The 23,727-nt window shown below is 39.7% G+C and overlaps 1 protein-coding gene across 2 annotated transcripts in view; it reads left to right on the top strand.

Annotated features, from left to right (window-relative positions):
- LOC126299298 (tyrosine-protein phosphatase 99A) overlaps positions 1–23,727 on the top strand; it is a 476,034-nt gene that overhangs the window by 336,722 nt on the left and 115,585 nt on the right. For both annotated transcript variants that reach the window (XM_049991093.1, XM_049991092.1), the window contains exons 5-6: positions 2,801–3,075; positions 16,975–17,189. In XM_049991093.1, coding sequence (XP_049847050.1) covers positions 2,801–3,075; positions 16,975–17,189 — 490 coding nt within the window. The remainder of the gene's footprint in view (positions 1–2,800; positions 3,076–16,974; positions 17,190–23,727) is intronic.

Genomic DNA, 23,727 nt, shown 5'->3' with positions numbered 1-23,727 from the left:
TCCTAAAGTAGAAACACTGACTTAACAAAAAAATATATGGTTCAGTTATTTTTCTTTGTATGTAAATTTTGATTGTCTGTTTACATTTTCTTGCCTTGATTCACATGCCAGTAAGAAACTGAAATACTTAGCACATATTTTGCCATAGCTTTTTTATCACAAGATACCTTTTTATTGTAACTAATAATTATTTTTAGTGTTTCATCCTAGTGTCCATGCCATAATAATGACACAGAGATGTAATAAGGTTTAATATTACTTTAAATGTAACACCATTATATCAGTTTCACAGATCACATTAACTAGTAGTACACCAAAGGTACCAAACATACACTGCAATAATCATACATTAAATGGTGTACAATTCATTGAGGCCCAGCTGTTAAAATGGTGTCAACACATTGACAAATTAATTGAAAAGTCCAGTTCAGCATGTCTTCCACTTGGAAGTTTCTCCCAAGTCAGGAAAATAATGTTACCTTGTTTTGCGTACTTTCTCTCCCTGTTGTCTTACAGAATTAGCTTCTGAAGAAAGTCACCTGTTGTAAAGAAACAGTGAGCACTAAGAATATTGTGTAAAGTAGATAACTGCACTTTTTTCAAAGACCTCTTCAGGTAGCTTCAAATTTTTTCATTCAGTTTCCAGCACATTTACTGCTTAATAGTATCAGGGACTAATAGCGCAAATCAGTTTCAGATTAACTCTAATGTTCAAATTAATAGACGGAACAAAAATAGTTTTCAGGTAGACAATGCCTCCTTGTGTAAGTCTCCAGTGGGATTTCTGTATTCAGTGAGTTGTCATTAGATATAAAGCAAATGACTAAGAATCCCTGCAGAGCAAATAAAAAGAAAGGAATAACTAATGAAAATAATATTTAGTAGTCCCTCTTTGTACAAGTTATATTATTAACTGCAGTGACTGAAAATTCCCATTAGTTATGAGACAAGTGACAATGTTCATTGTAAATAGGCCTCTATTGTAACAGCATGCACATAAGTGCTGCTATCAAGTAGTAGTAGTAGTAGTAGTAGTAGTAGTAGTAGTAGTAGTAGTAGTAGTACTTGTAGTTGTAGAAGAAGGGAAGGATCAGATACTCATTGCATCTGAAGAACAGTAGCTTCTTCAAACTAGTAGCTTATTTGCTCCTTTATTAGATTTATTTACACTGCACATAATTACAATTAGGATCTTAGTTAATTGTTAACACAGCCTATACAATTAGTTGCTAACAGACCTATTAAAGTACATGTTAACTCCAGCTACATGCTTGAAGGTTTTCCCTCATGGTAGACCACAGAACAATGAATGACAGTTGCTTATTCTCACAGGAAACCTTAATGCATTTCACATCATGACATGATTACACACACAGAAAATTTTTACTGAATATGTCTCCAGGCATGAAAGTTGGCAGTCATATTAATTATTTTACTATGAACAATGTAGGAAAAGATTGATTGCAACCTATTGTAAAGAAGATGTGTCAAGTTGCAGACAGATATGATTAAAAAATGCTCACATGTAGCTTTCAGTCACAGCCTTCTTCAGTAAACACACACACACACACACACACACACACACACACACACACACACACAATGTAATGACCATTTAAAATTTGAAAAATATTTATATAGTACAGAAACTGAACCTTTTTTCCTGTCTGACCTTGCAGTTCTTGGTGTTTAATGATAAGGAGGCATAAGATTATTGGCTTCAAATCCAAATATTAGTGTGCTCAATATTCTTCTTCACAGGAAACAGCACTGTCAATCCCACAGTGTATTGTACCCCTTCATTCATTGTCTTTACTCATATTCTTTCCAATTTCTCTCAATCAGTGCCTCGTAGTACCCTTTGGACTTTTTACTTTTGTTGATTTTACATCAAAATACATCACTGCAGCAGATTTTATCATAATGAAACTGATACAAATATGACACAAGTTATTACAAAAGACCTGAATTTCTTCTATAAATGACTCAGAATAGATTCTTCATCAGTCACACTAATATCATTTTCTCAGGATTGGGTAAACTTACTCATGCTGATGAATGATACAGTTGCGTACCATTTCAAACCCAAGTAAACATTGCATAGAGCAGAAAGAAGTCAAAATTTATGTACCACATGTAAATTTGTAGAAACGGAATACTGCAAAACACACTCTAAGACTTCACTGCAGGCAAAATAATTATAGTTTTGTGATTAAAATAACTCATCATTTGTCTGCAGTTCCATCTGTTATATCTAAGGCGTTCTTGAAATCTGGTAGACTTGAGCTTTCTATTATCAAACTCCATTAATATTCAGCACTTTTGTGTCTGATTGATTCATGTATAAGTTAACACGTCCAAATGTATTGTGTAAACAATATTTTATGTTGTGTACCAATCTAGTTTTACTTTGCATATTAACTTTTTGAGACAATAAAACAATATTCAGCAATATCATGGTATGAAAATTATTGCCAAAGATACTTTTCAGTTTTATTTGGCAGAATATTCATACAATTAATTCAATAACTTGATAAATGTGTTTCTTGTGTTTTTCTTTTCATATTAGATGCATTATGGAGTAAAATGTGATGGCATGCTCAGGTAGCTACATGCTAATCCATAATGGTCATTTGCTTTCTTTGTGTTCTAAAACTTCTTTAAGTTATATTAAAATATGGAACATCTCATATTATTTGATAGCAATGTAAATAAAGAAACTAGTAGTGTGAATTTAATTTTTATTGATGAGATAAACAAGACTTCAGTATGTCATACTAAACAATTTCTTTCTTTACAGAAAATGTTTCCATGTCAATTATTATTATCTTGATGATCCTCCTCGAATAAATGCTCCCACACTCGTGGACTGGGATTCCCAGACAGAGCAGAAAACTGCCGTGCCCATTGAATTATTTGCCAAACATGTTATAAGTCTGCATGCTGATGGTGACATCGGGTTCAGCAAAGAGTATGAAGCTATACAGGCATCGTCAACCCAGGAAGAATATACATCAGAACATTCTCTTCATCCTGACAACAAGCAAAAGAACAGATATCTCAACATATTGGCATGTGAGTCAAACAAGTACAGTCTCTAGAGTAGTGAGTCAAACAAGTACAGTCTCTAGAGTAGCATGTCTTATGTTGTAATGTATTTAGTATTCTTCACAAAAAAGTGTGTGTGTTAAAGAGATCAGGCACATTTTCTCTACTGTTTCTGCAGATATTTGCAATTAAATCTGTTATCCGTTATGGATGAGGAACACTGTGACTGTGACGAATAAAGGTTACTTGAAATTACTGCAACCAGTTACCTTTTGTTTCGTTCTTCAGTTTTTCTATTATTCCAGTACTGGTTTTGAACACCTAGCGATTCATGATCAGATGGTCCATATATTAATTTTCTGCAGCAGTGTGGGAGTCATGCAGAGTGATTACGAGGGTCGTTTGAAAAGTTCTCGGAGCAGAATAGAAAAAAGTACTTACATCACTGAAACTTTTTTTAAAATTTTTCAATATAGTCTACTTGTAGATTAATGCACTTAGTCCAACAATGTTCCAGTGCCTTGATCTCATCTCGAAAATGAGTTTACTCCAGGCCTGCAAAATAGTTGTCAGCTCCGGCTATCAATTCTTCGTTTGAAGTGAATCTTCATCTAGCAAGAAATATTTTCAGTTTTCGGAAGACATGGAAGTCTGAGGGAGTCACATCAGGTGAATAAGACGGGTGTGGCAACTATTCATACTGTGTAATTTTGCCATGGCGATGGCTTATGTATGTGGGTGTGTATTGTCTTGATGGAAGATGACTTTCTTCCTTGCTAAACCTGGCCGTTTTTCATCCATCTTTTGTTGCAATTTGTCTGTGAGGTTAGCATAGCATTCTCCAGTAATTGTTTGCCCAGTGGGGAGATAATCTACAAACAGAATCCCCTTCACATCTCAGAACACTGGCGCCATGCCCTTTTCCACCAAAGGAATTGTCTTTGCCTTCTGTAGTGGTGAAGAATCAGCATGTTTCCACTGCTTTGACTTTTGTTTTGTCTCTGGGGTAGAGTAGTGCACCCAAGTTTCATCTGTGGCTACAGATCAGCACAAAAAATCTTGTTCGTTCCTCCTAAAATGGGCCAAACAGTATTCCGATATGTCCATTCTTATGCATTTCTGATCCAGCGTCAAGAGTCGTGACACCCATCTTGCAGATGATTTTTTCATTCCTAATTCATCAGCTAAAATGTTATATAACCTTTCAGATGACATCTGGCAAGTGTGAGCAATTTCGCACACTTTCAACCAGTGATCATCCATGACCATTTTGCGCACTTTTGCAATGATTTGTTGAGTAGTGACACATCTTGGCTGACCACTGCACGGATCATCATCTAAGCTCTCCCGGCCAAATTAAAATTCATGTGTCCACTTGGCAACAGTTGAATATGAAGGAGCAGTGTCGCCCAGTGTATTCTGGAAATCGGCATGAATGTCTTTTGGTTTCATACCTTTCTTTACAAAGTACTTAACCACTGCTCGAATCTTGATTTTTTTTTTTTCCATGTTCGCAAATCGCTATGTGGGAACAACAACAGAGCAATGTCACCGCCACAGCTCTCTTCCAAGAGCACTGACATGGCATGTGTTTACTGGCAACAGTCCAATGAATATCACTTGAACAACTATTGTGCTAACGCTGATCTCTTGTGTCAATTCTGTTAACTTTTCAAACCACCCTCATAGTATCCGTTGGTTGGAGGTAGGTGTACACAATATTCTGAAAAACCTACTGAGATTTTTCCAGTGAGGTTAACAGGTAATACGTTCCACATTTTTACTGTCCCTGTTAATTCATATTGACAAAACGAATATTGCACTAGACAAGTTTGGGGCCATTCTATTGAATGGGCACCTAAAATTCGATTTTGAAAGCCACTTTGTCCATAATAGGAAACAAACAGTTGCCTTACATCAATAATGGGCATCACATGAAAGATCTGATGAGACCTGTTTGTTTGGACTGACTACAGCTGCTCACTGCAAAAAAGAAATTGCAGATATCTGCCAAAACACCAGAGAAAATTTGCTTGGTGACTCTAATTAGAGACATTGTGAATGTATCATGAGGAGCTGTGTTACACAGACCTGTCTAATAATGTGTAGACCCAGTTTCCCTGATGAAGGTGCAGATGCTCACGGCAGAGACATCACGAGACTTCAGAAGTATTGGAGTATCATCTTAGCCCATGACTGCCCAACTACTACTCATAACTTGTGAAGATTGGTCAGGGCTGCAGGGCTGCATCCTGGAGCTGTATCCACATGTCATGGTATTTAAGATGAACCATTAGGATTGGATTCATATGACACAGGCAATGACACAAGTCCTCTTGTGTCTGTGGAGTGTTCCTCAAATCCTTCAGTGACAATTTGAGAATAATAAGATGATGCATTGTGTTGCAGAAGATGAAGGTCACCTGTGGCCTGTGTATGTGAACATACAGAAGCACTTGATCAGACAGTAGGTTCCTGTGTGGGCAGTGGCAGTGCCATGATTCCTATCTCATCTCCAATGAGATATATCACCTCTTACAATACTTGTACCCAATCATCAGTTTGTGCCATTGGGTCTGATGGCTCAGCAATCCAGCATTTTTGTTCCATAGTTTGAGTGCTGAATTGCAATATTACTCTGACAAGGCTATTTTCCGAGACCAGTGGTGTGCAGTGAACAAACGGACACATGTAGGGCAGTGGTTCCTGTAATTCATGATGTGTTTATGGCTTCGGATGGTGAGGTTGCTTGCTGCTAGTTGTTGTCCAGCAGTGAACTGGCCAGTGCGTGTCTGCATTGTTGTAAATCTATTTGCTCATACAGTAAGTGATATAAGTGATATTCAACAATAGTATCTGCCATCAACTCAGTGATGCTGACAGCAATGATATTTACAAATTCAGTGTTCTTGCACATGATGAACACAGTGATTAATTGATCTTGAAGACAGAAAATCATGTGACAGAGTATCACATGACATGTATGAGGCACCCATGAACTGACCATCAACAGATGCTCTTGTGTTGTGTGTCTTGCCTGACATATTCTCAATAGTGGTTCCGTAGGAGTGATGATATTCCAGCCTGAGGATATACCTAACTATTCTATTCATGGCATCAATGAAAGTGCTCTCTCTCCAATACATCTCTCTCTAATTCAGTTGTTCATGTGTGTATGTTTGGGATCCATTAACCATAATTTCAAAGGTTGTTAGGCTACATCTGTCTCTTGCCACATTACAATCTCAGTATCCTTTTTTGGGTGGTGTTGATTGTATAATTTTTTCAGAAGAACATTATTGCCAACTTCAATAGTTAAAATTATTTATTAATGAAGTCTGTGATTGCAGTTTTGGCCTGTGGCCATTTTCAAGGAGAACATTGCAAGAATTTTGTACTTTAGAATGTATGTACATAGAAAAATATCAGTGAATGAACACACATTTCATCACAAGACTCATTTCCATGTCCATGCCATGTATTCATTGTCTGATATTTTGAAATTTTTGCATGTGCTAAATCACAAAATTTTTGCAATGCTACACTTGAAAATGGCCAAAGTCCAAAACGGTCATTGTAGACTGGATTAATAGATTATTTTAACAATTGAGAGTGTTAGTGATGTTTCTTCAAAAATTACTGTCTGACTTTTCCTTACTGTGTAGATATTTAGATCGAAACTGCTTTCTGTGAACCACTTACATGTCAGGTTAATTATTGTTAAAAAAATGTTCTGTTTCAGTGTCTTGGGCAATGACTAAAGTAATTAGAGTTATACCACAAGCCAGTTCCTGACATGGGGAGATGATTAATGAAAGCTGTTTGAAGCAGAGCCTAAAAATGAAGCCTTGAGGAACTGCATTTTTAATTTTTCCCAATTTTGAATTGAGTGTCACATTTCTGCCTGTTGGGGCACCATTTTTGGTTTAGTACAACAGCCAAACTAAGAGAAGAGCATGTTCTTTATACCCCATTGCTATTGTTTCTTTTCAAGATTGTGGGTCGTAGTAGAAGTCCTGTGACTATGACCAACCAGAGATTAAATTCCAATCATTTGGATTACTAAACTTAAATGAACATATTCAGAGAATCATGTACATTATCTTCCACATGGTGAATCCTGTTTATTGCACTGAAAGATCCTACATGGATGTAACAGCCTGTGATTCTGTGAATGATGGACATTAAAATGTTATTTCTGAATACATTGTATGCTATACCAAGTGAAAACTTGCTGATTACATGAGCCCCATGGCAACCGTCCCATAAAAAATTTCTAAAATATTACTCTAGACTAGCATATTCATTTGGTTGTCATACGGAGAAGGTCTATCTGTTAGCATAATAAACACACTTTCATGCTGGTGTGCATGATCATGTTCTTTAGCAGTTTTCCTTGCACAGTTTAGAAATTATAAAATTTCCTTTCATTTCTGCCTTGAATACAGATTGAAAAAATAACATAAAACATTTAAAACATGCACTATGTTTCATTCTCAGGTTACCTTTCACATACAGATAATAATGTAAATGTAGGATCTTAATAAACAGTACATTTCACACAAGGATAAGACACTATATAGGTGTTCACAACAGGATAAATAAGTATTCTCTCATAATATACTGTTATTATCCCATGAATTCTTGCACTGTGGCAGATAGGAGTGCACTGTCTGCTGGAGTATGCAGTCTTTCCAGTGTTGGTCATTCATGATGTTGTCAATGGATAGCTGTGGAGTGACCTGTGATCTGTCACTACACCACACCCCCACAAGGAAAAGAGACTAAAGAGAACTAACTTGAACTATGAAATGACTGCTGGCTCAAAACAGAAACACACTTTTCATCCGTAACAAGTTTCTGTTGTGGTTGGATGCTGGTGGATCGGCTGGTGCTGCGAGGTGACTGCTGCCTCTGGGTTGGCACTGACCAGTCAGTTTACAGTTGGACAGCACTGCTCTGTTTGATATTACAGTGCTGCTAATTGTGGAATGGCAGGTGTTATTCATTCAGTGGTAGCCTGCATTATAGTGCCTTTTTCTGCATGAAGGTAGACTGGCTTGTCCCAGTTGATGGACACTACTGTGTTTATCCCTTTAATATGTTGACTGAATGTCATATCATTTCATCCTGTAACTGTTTGGACATTGGCAATGGCCTTACTACAGTGGATACACCAGTTCCCATGAGATCACCGGTTAAGCGCTGTTCGGTGTGGCCGGCACTAGGATGGGTGACCATCCAGCCACCATGCCCTGTTGCACTCAGCCTTGTTATGCCAATTGAGGAGCTACTCGACCGAATGGTAGCTTAACTGTTTGGACATTGGTAGGGTGGTTCCAGTGATATGCACAGTGGGCCATAACACTTTTTTGTTGCTTTGTCATTGAAGATGAAAGTAACCTGTTTTTTGTGCCATGATGCAAAGATATGACATACACCAGTTTCACTGGGGAGGCCTGCAGGTCTTTGTGTAATGTGTTACACAATCCCAGCAGCAGTACTTAGAGGGTGTTGATCCGTGAATCCATCAGTAGCACATTGTAGTAGCCTTCAAGGAATGGTGTAGGTGCTCCACAATTCCACTTGCAACTGCATGGTGTGGTGAAGTCCTTGTCACATGTATTCCATAAAGTTGACTGGATTGAAATAATTCTGCCTGCCCTGGTTGGAAGTCACAGCCAAAACATGAAATCTGGCCGCAGGTGAACCCACGTGCCTTATTCTCAGCAGTTTGTGTTCTCACTGGGAATACCTCTGACTACCTGCTGTATCTTTTGATCAGGCAGTACAGTTAGTTGCACATGGCTGGTAGTGGTCCTACCAATCCATGTGAACATGTGAGAATTATGCCTCCGGATGTAAAAACTTGAGACTGGAGCTCATACGTGATGTGTTACTTTGCACTTCAGCAGGGAATGCACTCCTGAGTCCATGTATGGCAGTCCTGTATACCAGACCATGGATAATGCTGTATTACTAATACCCCTGTATTTCAGATTCCTGGTTCACTGAGCCCGTGTAATGTGCTGAAAACATGTGATCATAAGAGGGCAGGCATTTACAGCTGCTGTTGGCCTGCTGACTTGTCACAGTATATCATTTCCTCTATGCCTGGCACTGACATGTGGCACAAGTTCAGGGCACTCTTGCCTGTCAGCAGGTCATTTAACTCCTCATTGTCATTTTGTGAATCCACAAGTGTGGAAATGCTGTTTGCTGTAGACAAAACATCAGCAGTTCCATTTTTTGAACTGCTAACATGCTGAATGTTATGACCAGATGAAACTACTTTCATACAGCCACAACTGTGGGTTCTTTTATCTCTCTGGGAGTGGCACATCAAACCAGAACACATGAAATATTACTTCACTTTACTATATAAATCAGTAAAAAATTTACCTAACTTGGAACACTTCCTTGCCACAGGAGTGCTGAATAATTTAGAACTGTCATTGACTAGCAAAGCAACACTTGATGCATTAATTAACAAACTGTTTTCTGGCAGTACAATGGTCAACATTAACAACACTAAAAGTTCATCTGAAACTTTAACTGCTCATTGGTCCTAGATGATTATGGTGTCTACTGTTACTGAGGTCCCAAACTGGCTTGAGCTTTTGCATTCTCAATACTGTATTGACCTCAACATGAGAGAACTTCTGTTGCTGAGAGGGATGCATTGTCTTCTGTAGCACCTCTCAAGCATCATTGTGGACTGCATTGAGCCCTCAATAACTTCTGTGGTATCAGTTCACATTGGCAGTGTGGGATAAGGAGGCCAAGAAAATCACTAGTGGGGAATCGGCAATCAAATGCACATGAATAGTGTGGCTTGCATGAGGCTTCTAATGCTGCCTGTAATTACAACATGTGTGCAACCAGACACTTTGGGGCTCTCAAGGATGGCAAGGACAGCCCAGAGTGGTGCCTGCACATTAGCAGCTCAGGATAAAAACCAATGGTAAAAGTTTATCACCACCAGGTACCGATGCGTTTGGCACACCTTTTTTGCGCCAAATAAGATGTAAATGCAGTTATACACTCTCCTAGTGGATACATACCGCTCAAGGAAAACTAAAAATCCCAGGACTGGCACTTTGTCAGCACCAATGACACATTTAGCCAGATTTATCAGGAATCTGTAGAACCCTTGGAAAACTATGCCTAGATGTCTTCCATGTTATTCTGAGGATGATAATGCCACCAACACATCATCTGTGAATGCGAAGCTGAAGTCTAATCACTGCAAAACTTCATCAACAAGGTACTGAAGAGGTAGTGCCTTGTTATGTAGGCCATACAACATGTATGGGAAATCAGATGCTTTGAATGTACACTCCTGGAAATTGAAATAAGAACACCGTGAATTCATTGTCCCAGGAAGGGGAAACTTTATTGACACATTCCTGGGGTCAGATACATCACATGATCACACTGACAGAACCACAGGCACATAGACACAGGCAACAGAGCATGCACAATGTCGGCACTAGTACAGTGTATATCCACCTTTCGCAGCAATGCAGGCTGCTATTCTCACATGGAGACGATCGTAGAGGTGCTGGATGTAGTCCTGTGGAACGGCTTGCCATGCCATTTCCACCTGGCGCCTCAGTTGGACCAGCGTTAATGCTTGACGTGCAGACCGGGTGAGACGACGCTTCATCCAGTCCCAAACATGCTCAATGAGGGACAGATCCGGAGATCTTGCTGGCCAGGGTAGTTGACTTACACCTTCTGGAGCACATTGGGTGGCACGGGATACATGCGGATGTGCATTGTCCTGTTGGAACAGCAAGTTCCCTTGCCGGTCTAGGAATGGTAGAACGATGGGTTCGATGACGGTTTGGATGTACCGTGCACTATTCAGTGTCCCCTCGACGATCACCAGAGGTGTACGGCCAGTGTAGGAGATCGCTCCCCACACCATGATGCCGGGTGTTGGCCCTTTGTGCCTCGGTCGTATGCAGTCCTGATTGTGGCGCTCACCTGCACGGCGCCAAACACGCATACGGCCATCGTTGGCACCAAGGCAGAAGTGACTCTCATCGCTGAAGACGACACGTCTCCATTCGTCCCTCCATTCACGCCTGTCGCGACACCACTGGAGGCGGGCTGCACGATGTTGGGGCGTGAGCAGAAGACGGCCTAACGGTGTGCGGGACCGTAGCCCAGCTTCATGGAGACGGTTGCGAATGGTCCTCGCCGATACCCCAGGAGCAACAGCGTCCCTAATTTGCTGGGAAGTGGCGGTGCGGTCCCCTACGGCACTGCGTAGGATCCTACGGTCTTGGCGTGCATCCGTGCATTGCTGCGGTCCGGTCCCAGGTCGACGGGCACGTGCACCTTCCGCCGACCACTGGCGACAACATCGATGTACTGTGGAGACCTCACGCCCCACGTGTTGAGCAATTCGGCGGTACGTCCACCTGGCCTCCCGCATGCCCACTATATGCCCTCGCTCAAAGTCCGTCAACTGCACATACGGTTCACGTCCACGCTGTCGCGGCATGCTACCATTGTTAAAGACTGCGATGGAGCTCCGTATGCCACGGCAAACTGTCTGACACTGACGGCGGCGGTGCACAAATGCTGCGCAGCTAGCGCCATTCGACGGCCAACACCGCGGTTCCTGGTGTGTCTGCTGTGCCGTGCGTGTGATCATTGCTTGTACAGCCCTCTCGCAGTGTCCGGAGCAAGTATGGTGGGTATGACACACCGGTGTCAATGTGTTCTTTTTTCCATTTCCAGGAGTGTATATTTAAAACAAGCCATACCAGTTGTCCAGATATGTGCAAATGCCAATATGGTTAAAGCAGAAATAAGAATGGCATAGGCGGTAATACACTATACAGGGAAAAATTCAATAGAACCAGAATAAATTTTAAGAATCGGCTCCATCAGTCAGTGGATTACTACCGACTAGTAATATTCATGTGGAGTGCAATATTGCAGTTTTTTGATGCTCTCTTTTGCTGCAAGTATATGACATAGGCTTTTACTAGGTTTAACATCAGGAAAATGGTGCACCTAGTGAGTGTACATGGAAAATCTCTGCTGCAGTGCACAGGGAACCAGTCAGAACTTGTCTGCACGCTGAGTCCTCTGTAGTCCCCAGAGGAGCCAGCCATCTGGTTTCTTTGGTACCAGATGAAGGGAAGAAGCCCAGAGGCTTTCTGATGATAGTGCTGTGTCTGCTTGTATCATTTCATCGAATTCTGCTTTTACAATACAGAGATACAGGGGTTGTTGAGGGCCGGCTGTCTGACCTGTAAGAAAAAAATGAGGACCAGGCAGGGTCCTGATGTGATGCGGTGTTGACCAGTGGGGTGATGACTGCACTCACATGTCATGTGATTGATGCAAACCTGTTAAACAGGTGCACCAGTGGTAGTGGCATGATTGTGAAGTGTGACAATGGATAACAACTGCACTGTCTCGTCTGGCATGCAACCTTAATGACATGACGTAATCTAAAGTGGTAACTTTCCTTACATCGAGGATGATGTCACAGAAGAATAGGAAATATAGCCTGATAATAGTGTGTGTCATATCTGCAACTATAATTTGCCGTCCACTGACCTCCATAAACCTATGTTCACATTTAGAATCCTGTGTCTGTATGTAACTACAAGTGAACAATTTGCAGCTGCTAAGTCATAATTACATACGGTCATGGTTGTCACAGCAGGTGCCTGGGAAACACACACATATCTGACTCGGTACCCATCAGAAACTCAGCTTAGTGTTTCTGTGTGTTACCACTAAATGTCTCGATAGCTGCCTGAGCTGTTGCGGCTGGCAGAATTTCCCAGTGGGTGTGGGAGGCTGCCGTTCATGCTCCCCGCCCGAGAAAACAGTGATCTGCAGCAAGTGATCCATCCATATGGACCCTAGGAGAGGATTCAGCGAGTCTGGTCCAGTCTAAGTGCAGAGGTCTCACAGGAACTGTGATGCCTTCCTGTCGCCATTTTCCTCCCTGTGCAATAGTTGTCTCAAGCATTGCTGTAAGAGGGGGGAAGGAACTGAATGAGCTCACCTTTTAGTAAGTGCTCGTATTTGTGATAACACCACTAACATCACTGGAAGAGTAACTGTCTAGTAGTGCCACTGAAAGTGCATTTTCTGTGGAAACTAATATTTAACAGGCTTTAATGTGTGTGTGTGAGCCAAATGGAGGGACAGTTTGTCAAAGGGCTGGTGCTTTAAATGCCACAGAGTTCACTTGACACCACACGCACAATCCCATGTTTGATGACAGATAATAATTTGTCATCCTTGTGGCTGTAGGCAGTCATAGGCAGACTCATGTATGGGGTGCAGGTAGAACTGCTGTTGTATGTTAGCAGGCATCTGGAAGGTGATGCCAGGGTGCCTGGACACACATTTTCAAGGGTGCACAACTGTAGCAACTCTTTTAATTGTCCTGGAGGAGGTCCGTCTCTGTTGCCACTCATGTTTGTAACTGCTCCTGGTGTCACTGTTGCAGCAAGGTCAGCTCTTCCATGTGTTACCATTTCTCAACCACACAGTAGTTGCTGCTGTTGTTCTGTCACTTGTTTTGGGTGTCGTGATTGTTGCTGTAGTTGTTACATTTGTTCTTGTTGCTGTTGTTTTAACTGTTCCCTCATACTTCTGTCGGGGTCACCACTTTGTAGGTACTTAACCCTTCTATGCACTCTGGCCACAATTGTGTACATTAACTTTTACTGTGGCTTAGCTGCAGTAGAAGTGATTTTTTTCAATGGAAACCTGAGGTACACATTTGTGGATATTCAACCTTTTCATCATGCAAAAGTGTTGCCAACTGTTGGGAATCATTATGAAAACACCAACAAGTCAATGTTGCAGTGCGCAGCATCTCATGACTACCAGAATGCATGGATGTGGTTGGTTCACTATACTCTAATGTATAATTGAATATTGTTATTGTTATTTTGCATGGTAATTACTGAATAATCATTTTACAATTTATTACAATAAATTATATTTTGTAGTTAGTGTACAAAGTATGTTTTGGAAATGGGTACATATTTTTGTATAAATCTTGCATCTAAAATCATTAAAAACTCACCTAAGACCATTACCACATAAGGAAAAATTTTCCTTCCACCAGAAAATTTCAGATATGAAAGAGATAAAATTGGTACATTTTATGTGAAGATAAGATTCTTCATTGGTTTGGACAACAATAAGGTAATGAAAGCTATTACATAATTTATATCATCATCCTGCTAGTTGTTTTCCCTAACACACCTCTGTCAACCACACACACTCCAGTGCTCATGCTGTGGCAGGTAGCGATGTACTATCTACTGGAGGGTGCAACCTTTCCAATTTTGGTTGCTCATGAAATTGCCAACAAATAGGTATGGAATGACCTGCAAGCTGAGATCACTACGCCAGTCATAATGATATTGTAACTAATGTCTGCAAGTATGATTATGTTCTATTGCATACCCATAGATGAATAGAAGGAAATGGATGACTGTTATGGTGTTATTGCATATTATTGCTGTATTATTGTTGCTCTTTCATGTTAATGCTGTTATGATGATGGCGAACGAGTTGTCGCCAATGTTGACTGGTGGTCAGTGCTAAAAAGAAACATACAAATCACAGCAGGTTTGTCAGTAACGTCGATAAGGTGCTGGCTGCATGGTCTGGATCTGCAATGACTAAAATAATTAGAAGTCATGGGTAAAAAATAATATATATTGTACTTAACTGGTTGTATAGGATTCTTCTTGGCTGCATACATATAATTATAAACAGATAGCTTTTTAGGCCTCAGTTAGGCCATACGTTACTAAGCACTTTGTTAGAAGTTGCTTCCTATCAGCCAAAGGCTATGCTACTTTACTGCTTGACATCCATAGCAAGAGTGGATGAGAGCTCGCTAGAAACTTGATACAAGCCGCGGAACAGCACTAGTGGTGCTGGTTGTGACTCGTGGGTCCAACGATACTCATACGGACCACAGTCGATAACTGCAACCCCTAACAAGTGTACTGTCAAACGTTGATACCAAAAATGTGATCTGGAAAGCTCCTGGAATGGAGTTGTGACCAGCATTCTTAATGGCCAGTTTGGGTTTCTATATAATCTACTGGAGATTTTAGAGTTTCAATGCCGAATAAAATAATAGCACACTTTTCTTCACAACTTTTATGATGTAATTTCTTATTGCATTATGCTATATATCCTAACACAGTAAAGCTCAATATGAAGTTCAGTCTTTCAGAGCATTGAGAAAAGTCAGCAAATTTATTGGCACTTTTGTATCATGCTCCCATGAAAATTAACTGTACGATTAAGAAAAAAGTGCAAATAGGCACACACTCTGAGTGTTCTGTACAAGCTTAGTTACGTATATAGATAGATCATCTATAGGTTTTGATGGGTGAGTTTGTGGCTATCATAATATGTGATGCAAATGGCCATATCTTTTTAATGTTTTGTCTTTACCTACTTTACTTTACATGTGGCAAGGGCCTTATCAACCATACACCTGCTCTATGAGCCCCTTCCACTTCTGCCTGTCCAATGCCCTGTTTGTCCAGTTGCTGTTCATCCTAGTTGTGTCCTCCCAAGTGTTATCCCGCCATCTGATTCTAGGTCTCCCTCTTCCTCTCATTCCATCTATTGTTCTGCTGAATGCCATTCTAGGTAGTCTATTCTCTGTCATTCTTGCTATATGGCCTGCCCAACTCAACCTTCTCCTCTTGAGCACTTTGACGATGTTATGGTGTTTGTACGGCCCTCTTAATTCTTCATTTCGTCTTATTCTCCATTCCATGTTATTTTCATCACATACAGGTCCAAAATTTTTCCTTAGTACTTTTCTTTCAAATATTAACAGTTTTTCTTCATCTTTCTTTCTAAATATTAATGTTTCACATCCATATAACATCACAGGTATAATGGTCGATTGATATAAGTGGATTTTGAAGTTACTGCTAAGTGATCTTTTTCTCAGAATTTTGATGAAACTGTTGCTTTTGATAAACAGGCATCTATTTCTATACCTGTTCTGTTGTTATTACTAAAAAGATGTCCTAGGTACTTGAAGTGGTCGACAGTCTTGAAATTGAATCTATCTACAGTCAGAGGTGCATCTTTTCTGGTTTTCTTACTTATGGGCAGGTATTCTGTCTTTTCTTCATTAACATGTAATCCTGTTTTCTCAGCAATTTTGTAGTAATTTTGCATCATTCTGATTAATTCTCTTTTCGAACTACTTATTAGTGTTACATCATCTGCATAGGAAAGTCTTGTAATGTTCCCTTGTGGACTGGTTTTAGAAAATTCTCTATCGATCTTCTCTAGGACAAGGTTAAATAAAATAGGTGAAAAGGCATCCCCTTGTCTCAGTCCAGTGTACACCTTAAAATCTTCAGTTTCTCCTACTGATGTCTTTATGCGACATAAAGTTTCATCTATACACATTTTAACTAATCTGATTAATTTTGAAAGTATTTTAAATTCCTTCATTATATTTAGAAGTGTCTGTCAGTGTCAGGCCTTTTTTTTAATTCTACGAATAATATGTGGACATCTACATTGAATGCATTGTCCTAGAATCTTAAATTTTTTACACCATCAAGGGATCATAGATCTTAACATTTGACAAATTTCAGCATGATACTTCTAACTATTCCTGAAAGAAAGGGATCAAAACAGACAGACAGACAGCAAAGTGATCATATAAGGGTTCCGTTTTTACTGACTGAGGTACAGAACCATCAAAATGAAGATCAGTTTTAAATAACTAGATAACAATGTAACAGCCTGAAAATATTGTCTCCCTCATTGAAGAGGAGCATTTCCTTCTTACTTAAACCTCTGATTTTTTTTTAACAGGTCACAATGTATATTTTTTTAGTGGAAAATAAAAGTTTATTGAATTGATGTTTATTTCAGATGATCACAGCAGAGTACAACTGCTTCCCGTACCAGGCCAGAAGAAATCGGTTGACTATGTAAATGCGAATTACATTGATGGATTTCAGCAGTCCCGAGCATACATTGGCACCCAAGGCCCATTGCCTTCTACTTTTGATTGTTTTTGGCGTATGGTGTGGGAACAGAGAGTTGTAATTATTGTGATGATCACCAATCTTGTGGAGAGAGGACGGGTAAGTTTTATAATTCATTTCATTAGTGGTAGTAGAAGTAGTTATTGTATTGAATTACTTATTTGATTTTAGATCTTTGCTGCCTTATTTCTCATAGCCTTTATTGTAAAATATTGTAGGTTTGAACACTTATAGTATTTTCCTATGATAATGCTACAAACTGAGGAAAAAATGGAAGAGGGTGGAAGCATAAATTTGAAATGTAAAATGATGATCCATAAAAACACAAATATTCATTCTGCTAACACTCTGTAGAGAAATCACAGTGCTACAATTTTGATGAACAGTTAAGTCAAATCTTGAGTGAAAATGTGATTAAGTTTATGTTTGTGATCACGGAATCATCCTCTCTCTTATTAGCTTCCCTTTAAGTGCAATGATGTTTGCACGATTGTTTTAAGATAGCACTCAAACATTTCACTGAATGACTGTTATAACTTATCGTTTCAGTGTGATGGAGTCACAGAAAATAACTGTGCAGTTCTTGTAGAGCTCATTTGCCAAGTTAATTATTTTCTATGTGTCATCATTTGTAAAATATGTTTTTCTGGGTCATCTTTAGAAAAAGAAGCAAGCACCAATGTAAGAATCCTCGTTGTATACACACAGCTAGAATGGGAAGAAGACGTTGTATCTTGGAGAACCTGTGATGACACCTTATTTGAACAGAGTATTTGTTAACCATCATAATACAAATTTTCACTGCTTTTTTGATATAAATGTTTTTAATAAACTGAAATCAGTGGTCTGCAAGATCAGTTTCCAAATTTTTCTCATTACTAATTTCAAATTTTTTTAAACCCGCAATCGGTACAAAATGAGTAATGTGATGGTGGCAGTTAATAAGTACCTACTAGAATAATGCCAATGGTGATTTCTCTAACAAAGCTAATTTAAATTCTTCTATGCCTCCATGAAATCTGGAGGCTACTATTTTGAATAAGAGCTGCAAGTTTAGTCTTTGTAACTCAAATGTAATTAAATATCAAATTTACAAACAGGGTTCTGTAATTTTTTGTTTCAGTTTACTAGCTTCCCAAAAATATTAAATAAAGTTTTGACTGATACATCTGTAGATGACAGTTCCCTATCAGGAATTAACTCATCGTACATTCCCATTTAATCACTAAAGTTTAATATATTACAAAAATACCTTTCATGCACAGCATTATTTTGTAGATTCATTAACAGTTAATTCTGCATAAGTTGAGTATCACAATGCACCAGAATGTAAAATTGCTATATGCTTAACCGTGAATAAATTTTCACACTTGGTTTTGAAGAAAAAGTAAAGTGTAGAATGTGATAAACATAACTTCAAGAACTCTATACTGTGCTTCACCTTTTACATTAAGCTTTTAGTGTAAAAAAGCCCAGACTGAACAGTGTAACAGTTTTCTGTATTCCATTTCACAATATTATAATCAGTGGGTACAATGATAATATACTATTTCTTTTACTGCTAAGTTTATATCTTTTTCCAGCGTCCCATGTAGCTTACTTTCTCTCTTACACATGCATCATCTATGTTATTTAAGCTGGAGAAACTAGTGAACCACACTATATTAATCACAGATTGTATTGCTTTCATTGTTTCATTGCATTCAGAATTAATAATCACCAATGGACAACTAGTGTTTACAGTTAGGGCTCCCAGTTTATTGAATTTGCTTATTCAGTGTATCATCAAAAGATTAAACAGTTGATTTAGAATGAGAATGATTTAGATTACACCCTCAGATAAAGTTCTCTGGACAGTGAATTGTGTTTAAGGAACCCTCCCCCCAAGCTGTAATAATATTTTATCTTGCTTTCTTTCTAATTTTTATAAATAACTTTATAAAGATTGAATTATTTAGGAGTAAAGGAGATGACTCATGTAAAGGCAGAAGTGCTACTTGGTCAACAGATACACACATAAAAGGTACAGACCTCTACTTTGCTAGCTTTTGGAATGAAATTCCTTTCTGAAGCTGTAGGAGAAACATGCGTGTGGACACACACACACACACACACACACACACACACACACACACACACACACACACACGCCTCTCTCTCTACATTTTGCTTATTCGACTGCCAACTCTTTCCAGGCCCAAGGTGAGTGTGCTGGAGTGAGGTGAGTGTGCAGTGTGTGGTGGGGTGAGGGATGGAGAGAGGCAGGAGGCAGAGAGGGAGGTGGGGGGTGGCATCACTAGGGCATGAGATGGCAGGTTGGTTGGTTGCTTTGGAGAAGGAGACCAGACAGCGTGGTCTCATAGGATTAGGGAAGGATGGGGAAGGAAGTCGGCCGTGCCCTTTCAGAGGAACCATCCCGGCATTTACCTGGAGTGATTTAGGGAAATCACGGAAAACGTAAATCAGGATGGCTGGACATGGGATTGAACAGTCGTCCTCCCGAATGCAAGTCCAGTGTCTAACCACTGCGCCACTTCGCTCGGTGAGATGGCAGCACACAACTAGTTGACAGTAAGGATCCAGATGGGATGGATTGTGAAGCAGCCACTGAAATATCGCATGTTGTGCTCTGCTGTACGTCGTGCGACTGGGTGGTCCACCTTGTTTTTGGCAACCGTTTAACAGTGGTTATTGATTCTGCTTGATAGCTGGTTGGTTGTCATACCAATGTAAAACACAATGCAGTGGTTGCAGCAGAACTGGTACATAACATAGCTGCTGTCACAGGTGGCTTGACCTCTGATGGGGTAGGATAAGCCAGTGACCGGCCCAGAGTAGGAGGTGCTGGGTGGGTGGATAGGGCAGGTCTTCCATGACGGAATGATCCCTGTGCAGGGGACTGAGGGTGGGAGTGACATAGGCATGGACTAGGATGTTGTGGAGGTTGGGTGGGCAACAGAACACCACTTTGAGAGGGGGTGGAAGTATCTTGGGTGATGTCCCTATTCCAGGGCTTGATGATTGATAATCAAAGCCCTGTTGAAAGATATGGTTCAGTAATTCCAGTCCCTGGTGGTACTGTATGCCAAGGGCAGTGCTTCTTTGTGTTTGGTTCTTGGTATGGATGTGAGATTCAGGTGTGTGTGGAGATATGGCATGGGAGATCTGTTTGTGTATTCGGTCTGGAGGGTACTGTGTGTATGCAAAGGCCTTTGTGGGGCCTTCAGCATATTTGGTGAGCAGAGCTCTCATCACTGTAGATGTGTCTGTCATGGGAGGCCAGGCTGTAAAAGAGGGAGATTTTGGTGTGGAAGTGGTGTCAGCTGTCAAAGTGCAGGTGGGGGGTGGGTGAGTGGGTGGGTTACTCCTACAGCTTCAGGAAGGAATTCCATTCTGTAAGCTAGCAAAGTAAAATTATGTATTTGCCCCATGCTCACAACTTTACCTCCACCAGTACCTTGTCTTCTACCTTTCTACCTTTATGAGGCATGCTTGGGCAGCTCAGTTGGTAGAGCACTTGCCCGCAAAAGGCAAAGGTTCCGAGTTCGAGTCTCGGTACGGCACACAGCTTTAATCTGCTAGGAAGTTTCATATCAGCACACAGTCCACTACAGAGTGAAAGTTTCGTTCTGAAAACTTGAAAACACCTTAATCTGGAATATGGTTTATCAGCAGTAACAGTTTTAGTGGATGTATTTGTTCATGAAGCAGTGTTTCAGTGTGCATAACCTCAGTGAATAGTGCTATAGGAAGATGTTCTTTATTATACTGGATAAGACCACTACAGAGGCTTATAAAATGTGAAAATGGGATTATATTGTCCTTCTCTTAAATTGTGAAAGAAGTTTTTGATTGTGTTCGTATTTCAAAAGTGGGCATAAGTATTTGGAAGATGGCTCATAGCATGGAAAACATTCAGTGTTGGTTATTTCTTAATTGCTTTACTCTTTCAGTATCCTAATTTTATTGACTACCTCTTGCTTCTCATTCTTTAACCTGTAATTGACACAGAAAATGTGACAGAAACCAAAAAAAGAAAAGGCTCAACACAACATAAGTCTGGCTTTATAAAGAGTGAGGCTCTTGTGTGGACACTTTAATGGCAGTTTGTTGTGAGTATTTGCAAATGACTGACTGTAGACCACCATGTGGAGAGGAATGGTGTTACCAGCCTCCACCCATGTTTTGTGCTTCTGTGAGGGTGACAGGAACTGCCAAAACATTTTGTATAACCAAAATAATCAAAACTAAACCTGTAGCATTAATCAACATATCCAATGAAGATACCTATTGCAACTACTTGTTTATCAGTCATGAGAAACAGTATGAAAATCTAGGCAAACTGAACCAAAAGCTATGATACAAAGCCAAGTGTGGATATTTGTCACATAATTTGATTAGTTATAGGCAACATTTAATGTATACAGATGTTTCATTAAAAGTTTGACCACTTCTTTTAATCATTTCACATCCAATCTAAGCCGTGCCTTTATGTGGTAGTTTGTTCTTGTTCATGTCCGTATGAAAGGAAACTTCATATTCTGCCTTCTCTTAAAATATGAGTCATCAGTAGAATCATTTGTGCGCAGACATATTACAAAAATGGATGTACATAAGTATGTATGTATGTTCCACATCTTCTCCTAAACTATTTGACTGACTTCAATCAATCTTGGTACCCATATCACTTACTGTTTGGAAAGAATTTCTGTTTCATATGAACCACCTCTCTATCAAAGGGGTGGGGGTGAAAAACAGTTAGCTCATGACGCGCGAATATCCATATTTCATTCACACAGTATTTGAAGATGAGAGCATTTAGTGACCTGTAACAAACTTTACACATAATTTCAAACTTTTATGAAACTTTTTCTTGCTGACAACCCCCACAAAATGATGGAAGGAAGAAATTTTTTATCACTTACTACACTCATGTAGTAAAACTGCCATATGTAGCATATGTTAAATTATTATTTCTTTACTACTGATTGTATTCATGACACAGTTTGCAGAGAGTATTCACACATGCCACTGAATGTATCATCAAAATTACATCATTGTATAACATATTTAAATTACCTGATCACATATAACAGGTGTAGGTGAAACAAAGTTTGTAGTTGGATGTTTTTACCATCCACCCACTTCCACTGTGACAGTTCTAAAATCATTCAAATAAAGTCTATCGTCAGTAATGTTAAAGTATCCAGATGATGCAGTTCTAGTTGAAGGTAACTTCAACCTACCAAGTTTAGACTGCAGTGTCTATGGCTTCATTGTGGGGTATACAGACAGTCATGCAAAATACTTTTGAACACATTTTCTGAAAACTGTCTTGAGCAACTAGCTCGGTAGCCGACACACAATGGAAATATCTTAGACCTGGTAGCTACAAATAGGCTGGGTCTTATTCACAGTGTCAGTACATTTGAATATAATAAACTTTATTGAGACTGAGTAGCTTATGTCCACAGATCAGCATGGTTTTAGCAAGCATCACTCATGTGAAACTCGTGTTGCCCTTTTCTCACACCATATATTGTGAACTATGGATAAAGGACTACAGACAGATTCCACATTTCTAGATTTTCAGAAAGCATTTGACACTGTGACTCATTGCTGGCCTCCCCTGCAGGTCTGGGGGTTAGACTAGGCCCGAGGTATTCCGGCAGATGACACGCCATGAAGCATAGTACATCATCTCTTGCTGCTGGTCAAACACCAGCAGTCTCTAAGCGATCTTTTACAGAAGCTCGAAATTTACCGTGAACTTCAGTACGAGATGCTTGTAACAGTTTCCACAACGAAACTTTGTCTCGAAAACTGGCAGAAAATCCAAAGAGATTCTGGTCGTATGTGAAGTATGTTAGTGGCAAGAAACAATCAATGCCTTCTCTGCACAATAGCAATGGAGATACTATCGAAGACAGCACTAGCAAAGCAGAGTTACTAAACACAGCCATCCAAATGCCTTCACAACAGAAGATGAAGTAAATATTCCAGAAATCGAATTGAGAACAGCTGCCAACATGAGTAACATAGAAGCAAATATCCACGGAGTAGGAAGCAACTTAAATCACTTAATAAAAGCAAGTCTTATGGTCCAGACTATATACCAATTAGGTTTCTTTCAGAGTATGCCTGATGCATTAGCTCCATACTTGACAATCATATACAACCATTCGCTCGACTAAAGAACTGTACCCAAAGGCTGGAAAGTTGCACAGGTCACACCAATATTCAAGAACGGTAGTAGGAGTAATCCACAAAATTACAGGTCGATATCATTAACATTGATATGCAGCAGGATTTTGTAACATGTATTGTGTTCAGACATTATGAATTATCTCAAAGAAAACAGACTATTGACACACACAGTTAATATGGGTTTAGAAAACATCGTTCCTGTGAAACACAACTAGCTCTTTATTCACGTGAAGTGTTGAGTGCTATTGATAAGGGATTTAAGATCGATTCCGTATTTCTGGATTTGCGGAAGGCTTTTGACACTGTACCACACAAGAGGCTTGTAGTGAAAGTGCGTGCTTATGGAATATCCTCTCAGTTATGTGACTGGATATGTGATTTCCTGTCAGAGAGGTCATAGTTCGTAATAATTGACGGAAAGTCATTGAGT

The sequence above is a fragment of the Schistocerca gregaria genome, chromosome X (assembly GCF_023897955.1).
Source record: "Schistocerca gregaria isolate iqSchGreg1 chromosome X, iqSchGreg1.2, whole genome shotgun sequence".
Classification (NCBI taxonomy): Eukaryota; Metazoa; Arthropoda; class Insecta; order Orthoptera; family Acrididae; genus Schistocerca; species Schistocerca gregaria.
This window is presented reverse-complemented; position numbering and strand designations above follow the sequence as displayed.